Source organism: Xenopus tropicalis, chromosome 4 (genome assembly GCF_000004195.4).
Source record: "Xenopus tropicalis strain Nigerian chromosome 4, UCB_Xtro_10.0, whole genome shotgun sequence".
Taxonomy (NCBI): domain Eukaryota; kingdom Metazoa; phylum Chordata; class Amphibia; order Anura; family Pipidae; genus Xenopus; species Xenopus tropicalis.
Genome location: NC_030680.2, coordinates 33635040 through 33659703, shown reverse-complemented (window position 1 = coordinate 33659703; position 24664 = coordinate 33635040). Strand labels below are relative to the sequence as shown.

Genomic DNA, 24664 nt, shown 5'->3' with positions numbered 1-24664 from the left:
AGCTTCTGTTATAACAACTGTTATATGTGAATCCCAACTGACTCAAATGAATACCTAATGCTAAAATAGGTGATTCTCAGCATATGTTGGTTTAATGGGATATTATACATAATTTATACAACCGGTAGTAACTGCACACCCATCTGTCACTGCCACTTGCCTTCACAGCAGAGCCCTTGGCGACACAATCCAATCATAACAGATGTACAACGCAGACATTTAGTTGGAGATGTAAAGGTTTTCACTTTAAACGCATGGGATTTCATCTGTTATAAGGCAATAAAGATATAATTACTATGCATATCAATAGAATGGTACCAATAATACAACCAAAATAGATAGTTATACAGGTATGGGACCTGTTATCCAGAATGCTCAGGACCTAAGGTTCTCCAAATAAGGGATTTTTTTGTAATTTGGATCCCTATACTTTAAGTCTACTAAGAGATCATTTAAACATTAAATAAACCCAATATGATTGTTTTGCCTCCAATAAGAATTAATTCTTTCAGTTGGGACCAAGTACAATATACAGTTTTATTATTACAGAGAAAAAGGAAATCATTTTTAAAAATTTGAATTATTGGCTTATAATGGAGTCTATGGGAGATGGCCTTCCTGTAATCTGAACTTTCTGTATAATGAGTTTCAGGAAATGAGTTACAAAATGAAATGAAAATTCACAAAGTAGTTTCGTATGATTTTCGTACCGTACATGGGCTAAGAATGATCGTCCCGATAATTTTCATACCATGGCGATCAGTCGTTTAGTCGATCAGCCAGGTTAGAAAATTTTGGTTGGAGAATGATAATAATTAGAAATGTAATAATTTGCTGTCATGTGTTGGTGCTATATTAATAAAAAAAAAGGGTACTAAATAATAGGTACCTTTTCAGATGCCTCTTCTATAGTGTCAAAGCCAGCAGATCTCCGGTTTACTTTATTTTTAACAGACTAAATAAAAAGACATACAGGACAATTAAGCATATTATTAAATGTTCAGCATCACAATAAAGGCAAGCACACAAGAATTGTCATTGAATTTCCCATAGATAGGCTAAAGCTGATCATATATATATATATATATATAAAGATCTGTATATTTACATAGTAAGTTGGGTTGAAAAAAGACATACGTCCATCAAGTTCATTTAGTAAAGTCTACAAACAAGCAGTTCTTTGCCCATTCTGGTCACCTACGTGTTGTGTCAAATCGGGCAAACCTGGGTTTTTTAAACCTGTCTCATAGATAGCTGGCCAATTTTCTAACAGATATTGGTTGGTGAGGTAGTTGGGGGGTTGATGAAAATGTTCACTCATCTCATTATTATATAGGATTTAAACAATTTGCAAATCATCCCATTTTGGTATTTCAGGCATTTGGGAAAAAAGATGGCAGCATCCCTTTAATCCTTTCTAGCAATATTTATCAAGCTTTGTTTGTATCCCTTTCATTGTGGAAGTTTCAGTAGGAAAGACAGCCATGCAGAGGTACTAGTAGTACTTTTAATCATTAAGTTAATACTTGCACAGGTAGCTGACATAAGTAATTCCCATAATATCTTTCAGAGGATCTCTTGGGGCAAAGACACACAGGGCAATTAGTCACCACAACCTTTATAAACTTGGTCAATTGTGCGCCATTTGTGGCATGCCGATTAGTTGCTGCAACTTAAGCTGGCCTCGATCTTTCAAAGATTGTCCAACCCTCCACTAACGTTCAAGGCTGAATTGTCAGATATGGAGGTAGAAACAATAGGATTTCTACCTCCTTCTGCCGATTCAGCCCTGAACATAGATTCTGCTTGGGTGCCTTCAATGGCGCCCGATCGGCGAGTCAACCGATATCAGCAGCCTCCTCCGATATCAGTCGCCTCACCGACTTGCCATACACGCACCGAATATCGCAGGAAATGAGGTTTCGTACAATATTATCGGTGTGTGTGTATGGCCAGCTTTAGTCACAATGACTAATCGCCTCACGTGTCTCCGACCTTAGTGATCACCAGTATCATACCCACCTCTGTTCTGCTATCTCTTCTAATCATGACATTATTTTGAGTTTGATCTTCAGCATTAATTGGATCCTTCTGCAAAAAGGAGAAGAATTAGGTTGAAAATGTATATGTACATGTAACCATTGGGGATCAGAATGTCTGGATGTCCATCTACTAGAAAATAAAATCATGTTTTCTAAACAGACATCTGTTGGTACATTTTCTACTTTCAGTGGGGTTCTTAGTAAAGTGCTGCAGGGTGCTCTATTGGGTCCACTTTTATTTACTTTGTTCTTTAGTGACTTGGGGAGGGCATGGTAAGCAATGTATCAGTGTTTGCCAAAGATATAAAACTGTGCAGGACAATTACATCGGTCCAAGATTTGTAAGGGCTCTGGCACACGGGGAGACTAGTCACCCGCGACAAATCTCCCTTGCCGCGGGCGACTAATCTGCCTGAAATGCGGCGCCGCAACTTCCCCCGAAATCGCCTTTCCTCTCAAGGCAACTTCCGCGATTTCGGGGAAAACGCGGCGCTGCGTATGCCATCCCACATTTCAGGGAGATTAGTCGCTCGCGGTAAGGGAGATTTGTCACGGGCGACTAGAGCCCTAAAAGGTACAGGACAAACAAGCAAATAACGGCAGCTAAATCAATGGATTAGATTCAGATTATTAGGCATTCACAGCTTCAGTGTATACAATAGCATAACTCCTTCAACGCAGAAACACCTCAATCCTTTTGTATTTGTCTAAGGAAAAGTAAAATATAAATTTAAATACATAGCCAATAATTTCTACACATTTTTTAACATCTCTATGTAGAATCTTCCTTTTCAGGTATATGCAACTCCAACACACAATTCCAAGCTCTAATACTATCCTCCCTTGGAAGTCTCTCTAATTTCCCATACAGACACCTGCGTGACTGAATAAAAAGTTTGGTGTCCTTTTTTTTTTTAAAGCTTAATTGAAATCTTACCTCAGTACGGAAGGACAGGAACGGTATTAAAGGTCTTTGCTGCTTTGTTTCTGAGAGGGAAAAAATGAACTAATTAATGTGATTATAAAATCGATGCAATTTTTTTTCATATAAATTTTTAGTTCTGGATGGCCATGTCATTTTCCCAAAGTCACATTTACCTGTTATTGCCTTTTGCTTAGCTTCCTCACGGACCTTTTCCACTTCCGCTCGCAGTTTTCTATTTTCTTCCTCTGCCTCCTGCAGCTTTCTGTTTAAAATAGGAAAATTCAATAAAACACTAAGTAAAATATCCTGATGCCTGCATTTGCAATGCCTACAGTGACATAATTATGACCCATCACCATGTGTTTATGTTGGGACTGAAAAGCATAAATATTTAAATGTTTGCTAACTAAAATACTAGCTGTGGTAAGGCTTTTGTGCATTCATCTTTGAAAGCTAAAGGTGGCCATACACGCACCGATATCATCATATTCGGTGCATGTATGGTATGTTGGCGAGTCGACCGATATCGCAGGAAGCTGCTGATATCGGCCGACTCGCCGATCGGACCAGTTTGAAAATTTTGATCGGGCGCCATAGAAGGCGCCTGACCAAAATTTTCCTTCAGCGCTGAATCGGCAGAAGGAGGTAGAAATCCTATTGTTTCTACCTCCTTACCTGCCGATTCAGCCCTGAATGGTGTGTGGCGGATCTGACGATGTTTCGTGACTGATGGTCACACGAAACATTGTCAGATCACCACGTGTATGGCCAGCTTAACTAACCCAAACCACTCTGAACTGTGAAGTGAGAGGCAGAGTTGCCCACGGTAAATCTGATCTGTAAGAGGCAAATAATCCCGTGAAAAAGTGGAAAAATATAATTCAGCCTTGCTTTGCATAGTAGCCTAAAACTGCCTGGCGAGGAAACTTTGGACCACTAGGTGGTGATTTTGTTTTCACACTGGTGATTTACATTAATGCCAGTGGGATTATTATTATTATTAACATTTATTTATAAAGCGCCAACATATTCCGCAGCGCTGTACAATAAGTGGGTTACATACATTGGGCATACAGAGTAACATATAAAGCAATCAGTTACCGATACAAGAGGTGAAGAGGGCCCTGCCAAAAGAGCTTACAATCTACAAAGTGGGATAATTTTTTTAGGAGATAGCCGTCTACCAAAAAGTATATTTACCCTAAGTGCAATAACAGGTGTATGCCGTGTCTGTAGATATGTGGGCAGAGAATATGCCAGATGGGACATGGCTCTTAATAGGGATGATTATTATTTATTTATTTATTTTTATTTATTTATTTTTTTTAACAGGACTGCACTTGCTATAAGAGGTCTTTAAACCTGGCCAAAAAAACAAAACTGCACCATCGCAGATTAATAATCAGTTCAGAGGCATGATTTTATAAAGCCAAATAGAATGCAACTGGATTATGAATCAGCAATGCATTTGTGCATTAAGAACTCCTACATCACGAGTGGTCTCCAGAAATCCCATTCCGCAATCAAGAGATGCTAATGAGAAAACTGACACAGGTCAGAGAATGCCTTAGGAGACACAAAATGGATAAAGGCAGGAGTTTAACCTCAGGGCAAGCAGAGACCAAATAAACTGCACAGAAGGCTGTCTTCAGCTATGTTGGAACCTAAGGCAATAGAGGCTCTGTGGGGCCCTGATATTTATTTGAAATAGACAGACAGGAACAACCGGTGAAGGGTCACAAGAGTGCAATAGTGATATAAGCTGTCTCTACAACTAGAGACAGTTAGCTGCATGAATAAGTACAGTGTCAGTTTCGTAGTACTGCTGACTTGTACCTGAATATGATTGATTCCCTTTACTGAAATAAGAGTTAAAGCATGTTTTTGACCAGAAAAACGCATACTTTTCTAAGACCCACCTCTCCGTATTGTGGCTTTCAGATTTGAACCTGTTCAGTTCTTCCTGGATACATTGTTTGGCCTTTATCTCAGCTTCCAGAGCAGACTGAAGCTCCAGTCGGGCTGAAGCTTCCAGCTTTTGTAGCCTACGTGCTTTCCATTGACTCTCCTGATAGAATACGAATGCAAAAAAGAAATAAGGAATTAAGAAATCAGCAGAAACTATGCCGAAGGCTTTGTATAAAGAGAAGCTTTGACTGACTTCATATAAAAGTCTTCTACACTGGATCTTAGTTGCAACTTAAACACCGATGACTCCTATCTATGTGCCAAAGCCAGAATCACAAATAATGCATGGATTCTGTTAATCTACCCAGTTCAGTATTCGGTTGGCCACAAACAGGTAGGTATTCGATACTGATAGTAAATATACATAAATGGAAGGCACTCACTTTGCATGCAAAAAAACAGCAATGTAAGTATTTGGTGCAAAAAAAACCAAAAACAGTACCCCCATACAGGGCACCAAAAACAGTAATTGTAAATAGAATAAGGGTTTGCACACAAGAAATACAAGCACGCTGGTAGTATTAATAATAATAATAAATAGTAAAAATATAGTCCTTTATGTAATATACAAAAGAATTTTTAACAGCAGTCAATTTTAATTGCAAAGTTACTGCAAGTACATAGATTAATAAGATAATACTACCACAAAATGTGCACAGGCAAAAGAAGACACACAAGTTAGCGGATATATTTGCCAAAGATGAGAATTACCCCTATTTGGTATTAGATACTGACCCAGTCACTCTATTGCCTCAAAAAACTACTTTCCTTATCCCTGAATCCGATAAATAGCCAGTCAGTTAACGCTAAAACATTTAGTTAACGCTGTAATTTATGAGTTTGTTTAATAAAAAGTGCAACATTTGCAAAATCTATAGCAACCTATTAACAGATGCCTTATTAACTGCTATGGTTTACTGCAGCATTGGGAACAATATAGTAGTGAATGGTTTATTTTGTGTGACTACTAGTTCACTCAGTTGTTGCCTTGCCAGCATCTAGGGGCACTTATACACCATGGAACTAGCTTCTGGACCGTGTGTGGGAATACTGTCGTTAACATTACTAAAGTTGAACAACTTTTGCACGGTTTGAACTTTTTAACTGTTTTGCAATGCTTCTAAAAGCAAAGACCTGACAGGGTGAAGTACTGGTGTAAACTGTGCCTCCAGCCTACTGGGCCTGTGCTTCACTTCCAAACCCAAAGGCACCCCTAGATTAGCCATGGCTAAATATGATATTTAAAGCTGGCATGGTTAAGTAAAAAGGGACAGGAAAGAGGCAAAGTTTTACTCTCACCCCAGTTTTGCTTGATGGTGTCTGACCCCCTGAATTCTTTAAGGTATCCAACTCATCCGTCAACCTCACAGACAAGGCCTGTAGATAAACTCGAGACTGTTTCTCATCATTTACCCTACAAAATGAAAAAGATTTTATGGAACAAAAGGAACAGGATGAATCTGTATCATACAAACTTTGTGCTGCATAGTAGGAGTTAGTTTATTTGCAAAGATAAAGTAGGTTAAAAGAAGGCAACTGGATCAGTCATAGAAAGTAGCTCACCACTGTAAAATGTCTGTGACTTGGGTTTCCCAGTTGACTAATGAGTCCTTTTTCACATCCAATAGCTGAAGTTCTTCTTCCAAACTCTTGTGAGAAGCAGCAAGTTTGTCAGACTCTGCGAGCACCTAAATATATTTAAAAAATATTAATGGAGTAAAAGGAACAGAATGATATGTTAGTCGTCATAAGCTGATTAAAGGGGAACCAAACCTCTACTAGCCAGCAAAACTGAAAATGACTAACCTTCTCAAGTTCCTGCTTTAGTTTCTTATTCTCTTCTTTTAATGAATTTCTCTCTCTCTCATTTATCTTTTGCATTTCCTGTATCTCCTCTTCCTGGGCCCGAGCACTATATTGGTATAGAAAAAGATATAGTCAACAAGAAATAATGTTAAACAAACACATTTAGAAACATTAAAGGACATGTAAACCCCACACACAAAAATGTAATCAGTGAACAGCCTCTTTCAATCTTTCAATACCTGCCACACTGGTTGTCCAGAGGTTAATAGTAAGGCTGTAACATCCCCTTAATCAATTGCATTTGCTTCTCCTCCTGTAACCCACTCTGCCACCTTCCTCAGGCATTTGCTTTGGCTGTTGGCTTGTGGGCATGCTCAGTTGTTCTAAGCTCAGATTACGAAACACGCCCCCCAGTCTAGCAGCCACAAAAGAGATGGCATTGCTGGTTCCCATAGAAACTCAGCTCTGGCTGTCTGCTTCAATTTTTTTTCTCCCAACCAACTCTCCAGAGAACAGCTCAAACAAAGCAGAACTTTTATCAAAGACAGTTGTGCCTGTGTGAGCCTGTATTCTTGATTAATGTACCCTGAATAAGGGTCTGTGTGTATGTATGCTGTTTGCAGATTTAAATGTATCCGATTATGTATCAGAGGAATAATGGCCACTGGGAGAAAGCTGCTATTTGGTTTAGGAAAATGTGATGGTGCTGGCAAGCGGAGGGGATATATGCAGTACAAATGATGCCATTTGGGTGGGGGAGACGTGCCCAACTGATATACATTGTAGGCAAATGTAGGCTTTACATGTCCTTTAATGAAGTATTTACCGATCACTGCTTTTCCTTCCCAAGCTTTCCTGCAATGCCTCCATTTCATGCCTCAGGGATATTAGTTCTGTTTCTCGTTCTCCAAGTTCTCTACGTAGCGATTTTGTCTCTGTAGCATGCTCTTCCTCTCGACACGCAAGTTCCTTCCTTAAACGTTCAAGCTCAGTCTCATGATGCTGGCTTCTCCTCTCAAGATCTGTTCTTAGCTGGGTCATCTCAGAATAATGAAGTGAACCACTAATCACTGGTGAAGTGATAGACTGCTGGGACTACAGGGTGAAACAGATAAAATTGATAATGTTCTTCTTCATTTGAAGAAATGGTATCGAAGGCAAATGCAGTGGTGCCTTAAGTCTATTTGGACAATTACTATTAGCTAAATAAACAAATGGTGGTAGAACAATAAATTGTGTGGGACAACAAACATTGTGGACCCACACAACAAAGGATTACTGCATTTAACATAGCCAATACCTTTAAGCACTCAAGTTCTTCGGTAGCTTGTGTGGCTAGAGCTTCACTTCTCTCTCGCAGCTTCTTTTGTTTTTCCAATTCTAAGTTCAAATCTTCTATCTGTGATTCAATCTAGAGGGGGAATGGATATACACATGTTCTATTCTATAGTTTTGGGAAAATCGCATAGCAGACTTTAAAATAAATATTTTCAACAGCTGATAACAAATAAGAATAGAATTTCAAGGAGTAGGTTAGCATTTTGATTGTAGGACCTCATACATACAGACACAACACATAAAGACACACATCAGCAGAGTACAAGACATATAGGGGGGAATTCACAAAAGTGCTGATATTGAGACAAAATAAAAGTGGAGATAGATTTGTTGGATTTTCCACCTAATTCACAAACATCTATCTCCACTTTTGTGAATTTGTCTTTTAAACAGACAGTTTTCAGATTTTGTCATTTTCCAGATAGTTTTTTTTATGAATTTGCCTTTAGCTGTTAGTAAATCTGTCGGTGCCATCAAACCCAGTCTCACAGTGACAGGAGCCTCAGGGTAAGGATTTTACCAGCAGGATTTTGCATTTCATATGCCATTTGCCATTTCACTTTGGGGCATTTTCCTGAGGGGTAATTTTAGTTTGCCCAGGGAAACTATACATTATTTTTTCAGGACAATCTGGGCTTTCTAAAGTTTTCTATATTTCTGTGTAATTCTGTAACAAGATTTAAGGGTCTAAATACCTTCTTCTCTAGCCCTTCTCATTACTGATCAGCAGCAACCCAGCCCACACACCAACATGCCCGGTGAATAGAGCTCCAACAGGACTAGGGCCCACTGGGCCCTGTTGGGCCAGTCAAACCCTGTACCCCAATATCCCAGTTTGGGTGCCAGTGTGTATGTGCCACCAAGATGGCTGCTGGGAACAGGTGGGGACCAATGCTGTTAAGCAGCTCTGTAGTTCTGGACATGCTATGGGAGCAGAGATAAGTTGGGGCAAATGTCAGTGAAGTGGTTAAAGAGGGGGCACTGCTGCTAAAACTAAAAATTTGCCTGGGAGGCTTTACTTTTTCTTTTAATAAAAATGTTTACAATATATTCACACAAAATGTTATTATTGTCTCTTTGATTAAGCTAAAACTAGCATAATTATGTAAATAAGAGGTAACAACTTTTTATATATAAGATATAAATAAACCTTTTTTTAATCAGTGTTTTACTTGTTTATAAAATGTTAATTAGGCTTTTTGCACCTATTGTTCTAGGGTTAGACAGAAACTTGTCCCCTAACAATAAGCTGCTAATCCCCATTAATATGTTAATGATCCCCCAATGGGGCCCCTACCTTAGGTGTGAAATGGAGACTGGGGAAAACAAAACAAAACAGAAGAGCTTAGAATTTGTCTGACAGAGTTACAATGAGCTTTACTCCATTTTGAAAATGTTGGGAAAAAATGTTGTTAAAACGTTGTATAAATGTCGTATAAACGACAAATTCACAAAAGTGTCTGTAAACTATCTATCTCTCTTTCACCAAAAACGGAAAAGTGGCGGTTGAGTCGGAATTTAGGTGGATTTCTGTTTGTGAATCTGGAGAAAGTGTTTTTCACCAGTTTGCAGTACTGTACTGCAAAAGGGCTCTCTCCACTTTTGTGAATTCCCCCCCTAGTAACTGTTTTCGAGTCAAACAGCATCAACGGTTTTAGATAGTTAAGTAGATCAGTTGATAATTATGTATCTTTTGCAATATGAATTTCGACAGTATAAGAAAAGCTTATGTTCACATGGGTTCCTTTCTCACCTCTCTTCTGCTGCCCTCTGCTTTATGAAGGTTCTTCCTTAATAGCCTCACTTTCTCTGCAGTTGCCTCCACCTCATCTTCTTTGTCCTTAAGCCTGCGAGTTAAGCGACCAACCTGAGAGTTTAAGCTCTCACACTTTTCTTCTGCTCCACGTAGTTCTTCTTGCATGGTCTTCTTTTTCTCAAGTGCTGCCTTCAGCTCCACTCCCTGTGACTTTAATCGTTCCAGCATATCAGAAAGCTCCTGAATAAAGAAAAAAAAAATAAGTAAAGCTAAAGAGACACATGAACATGAAAAAAAAAAAAAAATATATATATATATATTAAAATATTTTTATGTAATATAATACACGGACATTATAAGTCCCCAAGAAGTTGCAGGACCATATAAAAGCACAAGGCCGAGTGCTTTCATAAAATTTATGAAACTCCAAATTGACTTCTAATATCCTCAGGTGGTACATTATTTATTATACTGCACCAGCAAGTCATGAGACAAGAATTACATCACTTAGCACTGATTATAACTGATGACATCGCTAAGTAAAATTTATAAAGATTATAAAGATAATTTACAGGATATTTATAGCACTTATGTATTATATATGTATTATATATTCAGTTATTACTTGTGTTTCCCTAGAAAATATTATTGTAACACTGTGAATTTTAATAGAGCAGTTTTATACCTTGTTACATGATTCTTTTTCCTGTTTAAGGGATCGGATCTCTTTTTCAAGAGACTGGAATTGAGAACCTGATAAACCTTCTTGCTCCTTGGCATTCACTGAAGAGACAAATCACACAATGTAAGTATTGTCAATGGGCACAAATATTTTATGTTTCAGATGGTGATATCTGCAGCCGGACAGAGTTTGCAAAGAGAGGATTGATACTTAAAGGAGAACTAAATTCTAACTAAAGACGTAGGGCAGAAATGTTGTACATTATGTTTTGGGCTTTTGTTCTAGCCCAAGGCAACCCCAGCCCTTTAGTATTATAGATCTGTGCCTCCGAATATGCCCCTAGGGCATCCACATATTCTTTACTGCTGAGTCACTCCACATGCTCTGTGCTGCTGTCAGTACTAAGCTTAGGGACACATAATATATACATTACATATAGATTATGAATGTCACAACAAAAGACTAGTAATAGTAAGTAAGATAAGATTAGTAATTAATACAGACAATTACTACATGGCAGCTCAGAAACTAGTGAAATTACCATCAGAATTTAATAATCAGCCCTGTAAGCATCAGCTTGTATGACAGGCCAAACTAATTTTCTGCTTGATAATTTGTGACAACCCCTAAGCTTAGCTTCTAAAAAGCTGCTCAGAGCGCACTGAGTACATGAGTGTCGCAGACACTTTCCAAGATGGGGAGCTCCTGTTACAAGTTTGAAGTTCTGCATCATAGCTGCCACCAAGATGCTGAAAATTATTTGTGCAGACTCTTCCTGTTCAGAAGAACTTCAAAAGGAGCTCATAAAACTAATTACCAGTCCACTGAAAGGCACTTAATAACGAACTGCTCAAATGTTGCTGCTGTTTAGAGAAGGGGTCTGTTTGTTCAATTTGTCTAAACAAATTTCCCTGTTTATAAAGGAGTATAAGCCCAAAGTTCAAGTAAGTGCTTTAGGGCTCTGGCACACAGGGAGATTAGTTGCCCACGACAAATCTCCCTGTTCGCGGGCGACTAATCTCCCCGAAATGCAAAAATGTAAATCGCCGGTGGGATGGCATACGCGGTGGCGCGATTTCCCTGAAATCGTGGAAGTTTCCTCTCAAGGCAACTTCCGCGATTTCAGGGAAATCGCGCCTCCGCATATGCCATCCCACCGGCAATTTACATTTTCGCAGGTGGGATGGCATTTCGGGGAGATTAGTCGCCCGCGAACAGGGAAATTTGTCGCGGGCGACTAATCTCCCCGTGTGCCAGAGCCCCTATAAGGGCAAAAAATTGTAAAACATGTATGTATTACATTTTAAACAATGAAAGGCAATTTCATCACAAAGCCTATTTATTGTGTTATTTTAGCAAAGAAATTTAGGTGTATAATGTCCCTTTAAAATAGACTATGAGGGATGGCCTCTCACTGGTTTCCAGATAAAGGATCCCATACCTGTACATTGTACAAAATATAAAATGGTTTAAGCACTTTACAAATAATATTCCATCTTGTATGCAAAAATAACCATGACAATAGTTAAATTTGGACTAACAGATAGCAACGGCAAATTAAGAGCTACATACGGGACTTGCCCTTAGAAATCCTTTATTGCGGAAATGAAATAGTTAAATTTGGCCCACCTGCTAATTTCTTTTGTAGGATTTCCATCTCCTTCTTCAGACTACGAATCTCACCATCCTTAGCTGGAATTTCAAGGTTTAAATGAATAATAAAGCTTTCCATGAAAGATAGAAATCAACAAAACCCAAGCATGAAGTGCCAATTGTTAACTTTTTAATAGAATTTGGAAGGTATCTGAGTATTCTGCAGGATAGATGCAAACAGTTAGATGAAACCATCTTTCCTGTATATAGGAGTGCCAATACGAGTACTACTCAAATACATGATGGATTTCCACACTTTATAATTAATTATTTTGCACACACTGTCACTCTACCATTTAGCTGCTCTTTGTCCTGTCCTGGCTTGGTGGTCTTCTCAGAAGATGCTGTGCCACTGCTGACTGCACAACTCAGTGAACCTCTATCAGACAGTGAACTGGATATCAAAAAATAAACACATCATTTGAGAGGCATTAACATTTTATAATTTTGTTATACACTGCTCAAAAAAAATAAAGGGAACACAAAAATAAGACATCCCATATCTGAATGAATGAAATATTCTTATTAAATACTTTACATAGTTAAATGTGCTGACAACAAAATCACACAAAAATGATCATCAATGGAAATCAAATTTATCAACCCATGGAGGTCTGGATTTGGAGTCACACTCAAAATTAAGTGGGGAAAAAAAACACTACAGGCTGATCCAACTTTGATGTAATGTCCTGATGATGTAAACAAGTTAAAATGAGGCTCAGTAGTGTGTGTGGCCACGTGCCTGTATGACCTCCCTACAATGCCTGGGCATGCACCCACACAAATGGCTCAGGTAGCGCAGCTCATCCAGGATGGCACATCAATGCGAGCTGTGGCAAGAAGGTTTGCTTTGTCTGTCAGTGTAGTGTCCAGAGCATGGAGGCACTACCAGGAGACAGGCCAGTACATCAGTAGACGTGGAGGAGGGCGTAGGAGGGCAACAACCCAGCAGCAGGACAGCTACCTCCGCCTTTGTACAAGGAGGAACAGGAGGAGTACTGCCAGAGCCCTGCAAAATGACCTCCAGCGGGCCACAAATGTGCATGTGTCTGCCCAAATGGTCAGAAACAGACTCCATGAGGGTGGTATGAGGGCCCAACATCCACAGGTGGGGGTTGTGCTTACAGTCCAACACTGTGCAGGACGTTTGGCATTTGCCAGAGAACACCAAGATTAGCAAATTTGCCACTGGCGCCCTGTGCTCTTCACCGATGAAAGCAGGTTCACACTGAGCACATGTGACAGACGTGACGAGTCTGTAGACACCGTGGAGAACTTTCTGCTGCCTGCAACATCCTCCAGCATGAGCGGTTTGGCAGTGGGTCAGTAATGGTGTGGGGTGGCATTTCTTTGAGGGGCTGCACAGCTCTCCATGTGCTTGCCAGAGGTAGCCTGACTGCCATTAGGTACCGAGATGAGATCCTCAGACCCCTTGTGAGACCATATGCTGATGCGGTTGGCCCTGGGTTCCTCCTAATGCAAGACAATGCTAGACCTCATGTGGCTGGAGTGTATCAGCAGTTCCTGCAAGATGAAGGCATTGATGCTATGGACTGGCCCGCCCATTCCCCAGGCCTGAATCTAATTGAGCACATCTGGGACATCATGTCTCGCTCCATCCACCAACGCCACGTTGCACCACAGACTGTCCAGGAGTTGGTGGATGTTTTAGTCCAGGTCTGGGAGGAGATCCCTCAGGAGACCATCCGCCACCTCATCAGGAGCATGCCCAGGTGTTGTAGTGATGTCATACAGGCACGTGGCCCCACACACACTACTGAGCCTCATTTTGACTTGTTTTAAGGACATTACATCAAAGTTGGATCAGCCTGTAGTGTTTTTTTCCACTTTAATATTGAGTGTGACTCCAAATCCAGACCTTCATGGGTTGATAAATTTGATTTCCATTGATAATTTTGTGTGATTTTGTTGTCAGCACATTCAACTATGTAAAGAACAAAGTATTTAATAAGAATATTTCATTCATTCAGATCTAGGATGTCTTATTTTTGTGTTCCCTTTATTTTTTTGAGCAGTGTATATTATAATGTTATTTGATAAACGGCAATCAAATAATATACATAAACATATATAATGTGATGCAAATTACATATAAAAGCTAAGGGATGACTCCATGCTTAAAGTAAAACTAAAGCCTAACTAAAGAAGTAGGGCAAAAATGTTGTGCATAATGTTTTGGACTTGTATCAGCCCAGGGCAACCACAGCCCTTTAGCAGGGAAGATCTGTGCCGCCAAATATGCCCCAGTAGCCCCCCATCTTCTTTTCTACCGATTCACTGCACATTGCTCTGTGCTACTGTCGGTTACTGAGCTTAGGGACCGACTCATAATATACTGTATATATAGAATATAAATGTCACATTAAAAGGCTGACTAGTAATTAATACAGATTGATTACTACATGGCAGCTCAGAAATCAATGCAAATTGCTATCAGAATGTAATCATCAGCCCTGTAGCATCAGCTTATATTACAGACCAACCTCATTTTGTGCTTGATAGTTTGCAATGACCCCTAAGCTTAGCTTCTCAACAGCTGCTCAAAGCACATTGAGCATGTGCAGTGTCGCAAACACTTTCCAAGATGAAGAGCTCCTAAGACAAGTTTGAAGTGAAACTTGAGGCTGGTGCAGTAAATACAGTATATAAAATATAGCATTTTTAGTCATTCATTTTTAGGGTTCAGTTCTCCTTTAAAAAGGCAAATGTATACCTGCCTTAAAGCAACAGTAACATCAAGTAATTAAAATATAATGTACCATTGCCCTGCACTGGTAAAAGTTGTGTGTTTGCTTCAGAAAGATCACTATACTATTAGCTGCTTTGTGGCCACGGGGGCAGCCATTCAAGCTGCACGGGTTACATAGCAGATAAGCGCTGTGGAATAAAATGGGAATCTCCATAGCTTATTTGTTATCTGCTATGTAACCTGTGTCTCTTCTACTTTTTTCATTTGAATGGCTGCCCCCAGGTCTACACTGCAGCTTTGTTTATATAAACTATAGTAAGGTTTCTGAAGCAAACACTCAGCTTTTACCAGTGCAGGGCAGCAGTACATAATATATTAATAACTTTGATACACTTTAATTTTTTGGTGTTACTGTTCCTTTAAACACCTAAAAAATATTCCTAATAAATAATGTATTATGCATAACTATGTTGCACATATGAAGAACTATGTGGCTTTTTTTTGGTCCTGTATAAATGGCTCTGTAGATGGCTAAAGTGATGGCATTGGCTCAATTTGGCCCACAGCAGTCAAATGATCGGATTTGTTGGATTTGACCCACCACCAGGGTGGCCAAATCAGGAAAAGAACCACTTGTTTGGGCACTTTATAAATACAATTATACACCTCATGAAATTCATAAAAAGATACTTGATATTGGATATTAGATGCAACAAGAATGCATCTAACAGAAGGATTGTGAGCATCTTAAATGATAGTTTATATTATAATATATGGCAGCACTAGGCCTACACCTGAAGGCACCCAAGGCAGACCCCTCTTCCCTGATCTCTCCTGTTCTTCCCCCACACACCCCTCTCATGAGTGTGACCTTGCACAGACCATCCTGCCAAATCCCTTCCTTGACTTGTAAACAGACTCCCCCTCCCTGCAGCAAAACAGCAATGCATCTGCAAACAGGGCAATTTGGTGCACCAGGCTTAGATAAGGTCCCAAACTTACGGAAATAAAAGACGAAGAGGTATTTGCCCAGGGCCCCCAACCACCCCCCACTCTTGTGCCTTAGGAATGTGCCTCTTCTGCCTACCCCTAGTTTCGGACCTGTCTCATGGATTGTAACATTAAAGACACTTACCACTCCGATGTAAATGTAAAGCCGACAAAGGGTAACAGATGAGCAGAAAACCCATTGTGATTATTCGGAGGCAATGTGTCCTGAAAATACAAACAATTCAATAGTTATTACCAGAAGTCTCAAATTAGTAATTGTGTCACCCTCAGGAGACACTGATACACTCCTATAACAGATTGTATCATGTCAGCATTAGTAGTAAAGGAATGGCCTTACTTACACATCTGGCAATCCTAAACGGTCTAAATCAGTGCTGTTAAACTTCTGTGGTAAGGCAGGCAGAAAATAGCACAGACAGGCAGCATAGGGCAGGCAGAGTGTGGCACAGAGCATAGGGCAGGAAATACATACAGTGACATGATGCTGGTGTGAACAATACAGGAGCTTACAGTCAGAATCTGAGATGTGAACAATGCAGAGGGGCAGTTAATCTCAGTATGGATACCATTTAAATCTTACACAAAGGTAAGCAGTCACAGCAGCCAGACAGGTGGGGAGGGGGGGCAGGCCGCAGGCCAGATGCGCCCCAAGTGCCACCAGTTGGACAGCACTGGTCTAAATTATCAGAGCAAAGAGAGAGAGTTTTACCAGCCATGCTGGTCTAGGGACAGCAATATCCTTCCTCAGGTCCTTGCACTGTTAACATTTGTGCTGAAGTCTAAAGATAGATCCCCTGCCTAGCATTACAGACAAAATTCTCTATCTGCGCCCTGATAATACACGTCAGTGTTGGATCTGTAACTACTGAATTACTAACTACTGTCCTATCAATTACAGAAATGTGTCCATATCACTTTAATATGTAGTAGCTATATGCTTATATTTCTATCTATTAAAAACATAATAAAAAAAAATAAAAAAAAAGGTCAGCTAAAGAGTTGCTGAGATTACTTCCCTAACATGCTAACATGTTAGAGGAAATTCAGAGGTCAGCATCCCCTTTGAAAATTGAAGTCTTTGTTGCATGAGACTGCAAGGAAAAAAAACTAACCAAATTTTTCAGGGACTCATCATCCACATCAAAATTAGAGGTGTCTGCAGGGCTGTCCACCTCTGGGGTGTAAGGAGGAATGGCGTTCCTAATATTATCCCAGTCTACACCATTAAAGAAAGGATGCTTTTTAAAATCATCAATGCCTCCTTTTCCAAGGCGCTCTTCCTTCCTGCAGATAAGGCGCTGGATCAAATCCTTCGCTTTCTCAGATACATCTGTAATGTCAGATGGAAACTGCAGATGCTCCTGCGGCAGAAATTCAGGAGGTGACCATCAGTGCAAAATAATTTTTTGGAGATGCAAAAATGTAATTATAAAATGATAGAAACAAAGCAGGTTGAGGTTTGGCAGTTAAATAAAGCTGTTAAATATTGAAGCAATCCTTGGGCTAATGAATTGTAGAGACAGCAGAAACCCAATAACGTAGAGTTCAACCAGAATTGGGTTTTTCGAACAGCTGGCTTAAACATCCAGCCACAATATGCAAGTTTTAAACAAGCAGGGACAAGGTTTTCTAGTTACTGCAGGAAGTAGGATAGAATAGGCAACTTTCTGTACAATTATGGAACTTATTATCCAGAAGTCTACTAAAAAAAAAATCATTTAATAAACCCAATAGGATTGTTTTGCCTTCAATAAGGATTCCTTATTTCTTAAATGGGTTCATGTAAAAGGTTCTGTTTTCTTATTTTACAGATAATACTGTAGGGTTCCTGAAGATAAAGGATTATATACCTTAAGAGGTGAGAAGAAAGAAGAGGATTGGCCCTGGGTATCAGGTAAGTGATAACAATCACTGGGAAGGAAGAGGGGGTTTTGTAACATCCATTGGAACAAAGGCACATAAAGATATGCATAAGAGAGTAACCAATACGGTTGTTGGGTTACCTCATGGTTCATGATCTTCCCATACGTTTCCACTAAAGATTCAGCATAGAAGGGGGTCTCTCCAAAGAGAAGTTCATACATAGAAACACCAAGAGACCACCAATCGCATTCTATCCCATACTTTCCCTTGCCATCCTCCATAGCCTGAAGAATTTCTGGGGAAATATAATCAGGGGTGCCAACAGCAACAGAAGATTCCACCTGAGAGACAGCAGATCAAGTCATTAACTACAAAGGTAAGTCAAGTCATTTTTAGGGTTATGATATAACATGGGTAAGCTTTTCCCAAGTTCAGTAACCCAGATCAAGCCATCAGATGTCTTTCATCATTCTAAATTTGATTTATCATGTAAAAGATAACTGCAGTTTGGCTGCTATAGTTTACTGGGCTGGGACAAACCTTGCCTCACATTTACTTTATATAAAAACATACTTGCACCCATACATGCTATTTTAAATTTGCGGCAAGTGCAAATACAGCAGTTTAGCCTGCTCTACTTAGCAACATGCAGGTGAATGTATTGCCAGGGAACCACAATTGACTTGCACCAAGTGAATCAATGAATGCCATTATTAATGCAAAGTGTTGGAAGGGACACCATTCAAACACAAACTCTGGGGAAATAGCAAGTGATTTTTCCCAAAACAAGTGCTAATTTAAATTTATGCAATGGAACATACATATGGTACATCACAAGCATGTTGTGGTGGACATGCTGTAATCCTGGGTAAAAACTTGGCGATTAGCATCCAAAATCTGCACTTTGCAAATACACATTGAACTTTTCTGTCAGTAGAGTTGTGGACCTACGGGATGTTGATTATAATTACCGTTCCATCTGGTTTCATTTTCAGACAGGATCCAAAATCAGCAAGACGAATGTGTCCTTTCAAATCAATAAGTACATTATCTGGCTTTATATCTCTGTGGGAAAATGTAAATAGATAATGCATTTTCTGCAATGCTATGCAAGTACATCTACACATACAAGAGACTTGTTTTACTCAACTTTATATCTTTGATTGTTTTACAGATTAGGATCATAATATTACAGTTTGGTGTGTCAGGGACCCAGGTATATTGTCTGAATTATGACTAAACATGGTAACATTTTGGGCCCTCACTAAAGGTTCAAGCTCCAATGGAGACTAGAACTAAAATACAAAATGGTTGTTTAGGCTTTAGAAAAATAATGTCAGTTGTAGGACAGTGATTTTTGGACATATGCAGTTTAAACCCCTTTAAGCATCTTGAGACCTAACCTTTCATCTGGGCTTAAAAAAAATTGCCAACATGAAAACACAATTCCAGCTATTAGTCTAACAATATCCAGGACTTCAAATAATTGCTCACCACCATATCTTACTGTGATCTTCAACTTGGTCTCCCAGAAGTATACAGAAGAGCTAACATAAATTATCTCAAAATCTCGCTCTCAAAGTCTTTGGGCTTGGCAATCCATCCAAAGCTTTATAGTGTATGCATCCAGAAGTATCTTTAAGAGCAAACAGGCACTTACCCAAAATCTTTCCCTAAGTGGCTTTTAGACTGAACCCCTCCAGACAAGGCTCTGATCTACCCTAAGGAAACTAACCCTGTTGTTTGGAAACCAATAATCTAGTGAAAGTATGCATTGCCTCTAGTGTAAACAGAAGTGGGTATTGTGCAACACAGAGCTTGGCATATATTTCTGCTTTAAAAACTAATAAGCTAGTAAGGCCTTTCAGTCACTCAAAAAAATAATTCAGTGAAATTAGAAGGCTGTTATTTTTTTTTAATGTTTAGCATTATATTGTATTGTATTATGACATACTGGACTGCTGTGTGCGAGGTTTCCTAGACACTTAAAATACCACCAACTTGTATTGAAGATCACAGGATCTACCATGTTTCCCAATTACCTGTGTACATAGTTCAGCTGGTGTATGGAGTCTATCGCTAAGACCATCTCAGCCAAGTAGAATCGAGCCATATCCTCTGGTAACCGATCCTCAAATTTACTCAGCAGGGTTAGTAAGTCTCCTCCAACATAATAATCCATTACCAGGTACTTTAATGGGAAAAATGACAAGTAACCAATTTAAAGGACATCTAATGAAATCAATTAACATAACACACAACATAAGAGATGTTTCCAAAATGTTTGCCTGTTGCAAGTGACATCACTGTCAAATCAGTTTTAAATAGATCAATTGTTATTTAAGTTGGGTTGAATTTCCTCTCGAGGCAACTTCGGGCGACTGAGGGACATCACAGTGACGCGTATGCCATCCCACCGGCGATTTACATCCTAGCCGGTGGGATGGCAATGCGGGGAGATTAGTCGCCCGCGACAACGAAGATTTGTTGCTGGGCAACTAATCTCCCCATGTACCCCTGCCCTTAGAATGTGTTAGGATCTGCATGTAGCACTTAAATGAGTTTTAAAGTAATTTTGAATGGTTCATATATTGAAATCTATATGATCTTTAAACTGCTGGGGAAATATTTATCATTGCTTGGTAAATTTTTCAAAATTTCAAAGTAAAACAAACATTTATTCACATTCTCATGGTTAGGTGCAAATGCACATTTTATTTACATACTAAACTCCAGTTAGCATGTTGGTAAATTTTACAAAGAAGTAGAAATAGTTATTGGTTGACAGTTTATTTGTTCCAACATAAAAATTATATGGAGGATTATTTAGACTATATGATTTTGTGTTTTAACCCCAGCACCACTAATTTGAATATTAGTTTTTGTCAACAGTAGAAGTATAACTAGTTGCCTATGTACACAATATATAATCAGTAAGGAAAGTGAAGGAATATTTTACCAAGTAATTATCATCATGAAATGCATAGTGTAGGCTGGGTATCCACTGAGTATCTCCTTTAACTAAAACATCTCTCTCCTCACGAAAGCAAGCTGTCTGAAAGAAAAAAAAAAAGTTGTTTTACAGATAGGAAGAGTAAAATCAGGCAACATCATTATTTAGTTGCACAGGTTACATTTAACTACAGTTTTATATCCCACATGTATCCATTAATTTGCAGCAGGAAGGAAAATCTCAGAAATCTCCTTGAGAAAAAGCCTGAAACATCTCAAGCGCCTCTTCTCCAGTGTAAACAGACACAACTTGGACAGTTTTTCTTCAAAACAGACTTTCCATATTCTTTACCAGCTTATTTGCCCTTCTCTGGACCCTCTCTGGAGACCAATCTATGCTCATTTTAATACAGCTCAAAACCTTGTTTGCCCTTGCAGCTGCTGACTGAATTTACTTGTTACAGCCAAGTGTACTATCTATTCTAGAAGGGTTCCAAGGTCTGTCTCCATTACGGATTTGCCTAGTGAAGTCCCATTGAGGGTGTAAGTGGCTTGCATATTTTTATACCCCAGGTGTATTGTATTTAGTGACACCAAATCTTATCTGCCACTTAGCTGCCAAGATTGCCAGTTTATCAAGATCCTAAAGCAAGGATGCCATTTCCTGGATGAAATTAATTGGGCTGCATAGTTTTAGGTCATCTGCAAACAGTGATACAAGTTAAATAAAAGTGGACCTAATACAGAACCCTCTGGGACTCCACTAAAAACCTAAGAATATACTATTAACAACCACCCTCAATCCTGCACCCAGTTTCCTATCCATTTACAAACATCTTTATTAAGACCAACAGACCTTAGCTTAGAAAGCAGTTGCTTTCTAATGGCAGAATTCCAAAGTAAAACCTTTATTTACCACCTCCTGGTGCAAATGCACTATTTTATATTCTAAACAGCAGTTGGTGCGTTACTTTTGCCACTCATGGCACCAAACCAATATCCTAGGGGTGGTATAAGTGTTTGGGTTTTCACTGTCTGTTGCATTGTTTAATCATTTCCTGCTTTGTAAAAAGATGCAGAAAGTGTCTGTACTATATAAATAAATGATGAGCCAGACTAATGATACAAACACAGATACAAACATACACACAAGCTCTGGCTGATCACTCAGGCGAGGAGCAAAGTGGAGGTGCCTGTAAGAACTTGCCTGATTTCTGGAAGGCATCCCAGATATGACAGCAAAAAGAACAGAACAGTAACACATCTTGGCATTCCAGTTTAACATGTCCCCAGGGAATAAAAGGTCAGCTCTGCAGACCTCCCAAACCAACAATCTCACACACTATGAAAATTACAATAAATCAAGTTTATTTTTAATTTGTCAATTTATAGCATTTCTTAAACCCCTTCATTTATGCACTTTAAGCTTTATATTTAATGGTTTTATTTAGTCCCTTTTATAGTAATTTGCAAAGTACAAAGGGCAAAGTACTTAATTAGAAACCATTTTCATACCATCAGTTCAATGACAATAAATATTAATACATTTTAATTCATCAAGGCAGTTACATTTCCCATGTTAACTAATTCATCTTTAGATCAAAACACCACCATGAGCTTATACAGTCTTAAAAAATCCAATGAAATCCCATTACTCAGGATATTTAGGCACCCATAATGTGTCTCTTATCCTAGAAAATTCCTGTGGATGCTAAAGCGCCTAAACCGGAATATTATTGAAGATAGCACATTTATAGAAGTTTGTGCTGCAGTATTAGTGCAGTGAACTCATTGTAGCAGTATGAAAAAAGAGCATAAGTAAAAAATGTGGAAAACATCAATTTGTATTGCCTGGGGGGGGGGGGGGGGAGAAATTTGTTATAAAATGTGTGTGTATTCACTGACAGGTAACCTACTGTGGCAACATTTAGCTTTTGTTTCAAAAATATTCTTGGGTGCCTATTGAGGCATATTGTACATGGGCTTTTTCCCTGTTTTCTGTAAAGACCTGTCCGTTTCCTTCTGTGCTGCACTACACGAGCATAGTGACAATCCCTGCACATGATGAAACAGGCAGAGGGATTAGGAGAAAGTATAACCAGTACAGTAAGGAATCAGCCAGAAACTCACAGTGGTAAGGAACTGGTAACATTAAAAAGGGTAAATATATTTAAGTTTGTATTTCTTTATCTAGCACTGAAAAATATGCTGTTTCTTGATGGAAAACGTTCTATATGAGGCAGGTCTTCATTCTATAGCCCAGTAGAGAGCATTTATTGGAATGTGACTCCTGTTTATCATCCTGTATAAGAAATAAACGTGTTGTATTTTACACTGTTTTGTACAGCATAAATCTGTGCCTTTTTGCCCTAGTTACAGCTGTGTAGCCCCTGGGGCAGCCACGGAATGGCTTATGTATATAAACTACACTAGTGTTTCTGAGGAAAACTTAAGGCACACAGGTCTGGGGATCCACTTTTTCACTCTGTGTTTTGCACACAAGCTAAGAAAAGCTAACACAATAGGTCACTAATAATTATATACATTTCCTGTTGGTTAAGTATTAATCCTGTAGGTATAGTTTACCTTGACATGCTTTACTTTTTCAAAGGCCTGAAGAGGCACTGTTTTTTTTTTGTGTGTTTTTTTTTTTTAATAACTGTGACCCTTAGCTGCAATTTAAATAGCAGCTACAGTATGGGGGAAGAGACAAATGGGTATATATGATTTTTAGCAGGTAGGGGGTGGAGGAGGAGAGAAGTGAGGGGGTGCACTCAGTGCCTGGGGGCTTAAGACCGCCTAGGTCTGGCACTGACTACTAATATATATATAACGCCAGTCAGTTCAATCACAGCTAGAGTATGAGGTCATAACCTACCTTGCTGTAAGGTAAACTATAATGAACACAAAACTTTTAAAATGAGCTTTATCTCATGGAAAGAAACTAAATATAATCATTTAAAAAAAAAAAAAAAAAAAAAAAAATATATATATATATATATATATATATATATATATATATATCAGTGCTGTTTCTGAAACAATTAGGTTCATCTTCACAATCCCCCTTTCAGCAATCTGTCCCTCCTCACTCAGGCTCCATGATTGTTTTAACTGTCCATCATTAAATCTGACCGACTCTATGCACATAGAGAGACAGATTGCTGAGAAGGGAAAAGTAAAGAGTAACTTAATTGTTTCAGAAGCTCTTTTCTAATCTTGTGTCTCCTTGAGGTGAAGCACATTTTTTGTGCTAGTTCCCCTTCAACTTCTCCCTCACAAATCCCTCCCTGTTATATATTGTGCTGTTCCAACATGAACGATACAGTTTTCTTTACCAGTATGATCTGCTAGTTTAGTAGCAACATTACATCACATTACATTGTTACACAACACTTGCATTTCAGGTTTGTGATTCAAACACAGAGGCTTGTTCAGTACATCCAAAATGTGCCAAATACAAGTGCTAATAAAACATTTTAGTTTTCCTGCTATGCCAAGTTATAAAATGTATACATTATATAATAATAATAATAATAATAATATATATATATATATATATAGATATAGATAGATATAGATAGATATAGATCTTAGTGCTTAGTACTCTTAACCTCCTCTTTTGAACTTTATTTGTACATAATTTTTATGTTTAGTGTAAATACCCTCCTACAGAACAGAGCTGTGCAATATGTTACTTCTTATGAATAATGAAAATATGGTGGCAATGCATAAAAGACTATTTAATGTTATGCTTTATTAAAGGAAAAGTAGAGGTATAACCACTGGGGGAGGGAGGGGTGATTATAACCACTTACTAATACCATGGGCTAGGGCTCCTGTTCTGTGAAAAAAAAAACACTGACCCAGGGTACTTCTGTAGAAGATCATCACCATCTTGTTCGGCTTCTTCTGCCTTCTCTCGTTCTGGTCCAGGTGCATATGCTTAGCAGAGTGA

At 38.9% G+C, this 24664-nt stretch overlaps 1 protein-coding gene across 1 annotated transcript in view; it reads right to left on the bottom strand.

The window, feature by feature from the left end:
* Positions 1 to 24664, bottom strand: part of LOC100497498 (serine/threonine-protein kinase MRCK alpha) — a 60828-nt gene that overhangs the window by 17482 nt on the left and 18682 nt on the right. Inside the window, exons 4-24 of the mRNA XM_002938708.5 lie at positions 20714 to 20809; positions 19797 to 19945; positions 18726 to 18819; positions 17895 to 18095; positions 17004 to 17252; positions 16016 to 16095; positions 12464 to 12564; positions 12147 to 12209; positions 10521 to 10618; positions 9833 to 10075; positions 8042 to 8152; positions 7568 to 7836; positions 6742 to 6847; positions 6499 to 6623; positions 6235 to 6349; positions 4887 to 5035; positions 3141 to 3229; positions 2980 to 3029; positions 2023 to 2091; positions 890 to 955; positions 161 to 266 (exon numbers count right to left, since the gene is read on the bottom strand). Coding sequence (XP_002938754.3) covers positions 161 to 266; positions 890 to 955; positions 2023 to 2091; positions 2980 to 3029; positions 3141 to 3229; positions 4887 to 5035; positions 6235 to 6349; positions 6499 to 6623; positions 6742 to 6847; positions 7568 to 7836; positions 8042 to 8152; positions 9833 to 10075; positions 10521 to 10618; positions 12147 to 12209; positions 12464 to 12564; positions 16016 to 16095; positions 17004 to 17252; positions 17895 to 18095; positions 18726 to 18819; positions 19797 to 19945; positions 20714 to 20809 — 2629 coding nt within the window. The remainder of the gene's footprint in view (positions 1 to 160; positions 267 to 889; positions 956 to 2022; positions 2092 to 2979; positions 3030 to 3140; positions 3230 to 4886; positions 5036 to 6234; positions 6350 to 6498; positions 6624 to 6741; positions 6848 to 7567; positions 7837 to 8041; positions 8153 to 9832; positions 10076 to 10520; positions 10619 to 12146; positions 12210 to 12463; positions 12565 to 16015; positions 16096 to 17003; positions 17253 to 17894; positions 18096 to 18725; positions 18820 to 19796; positions 19946 to 20713; positions 20810 to 24664) is intronic.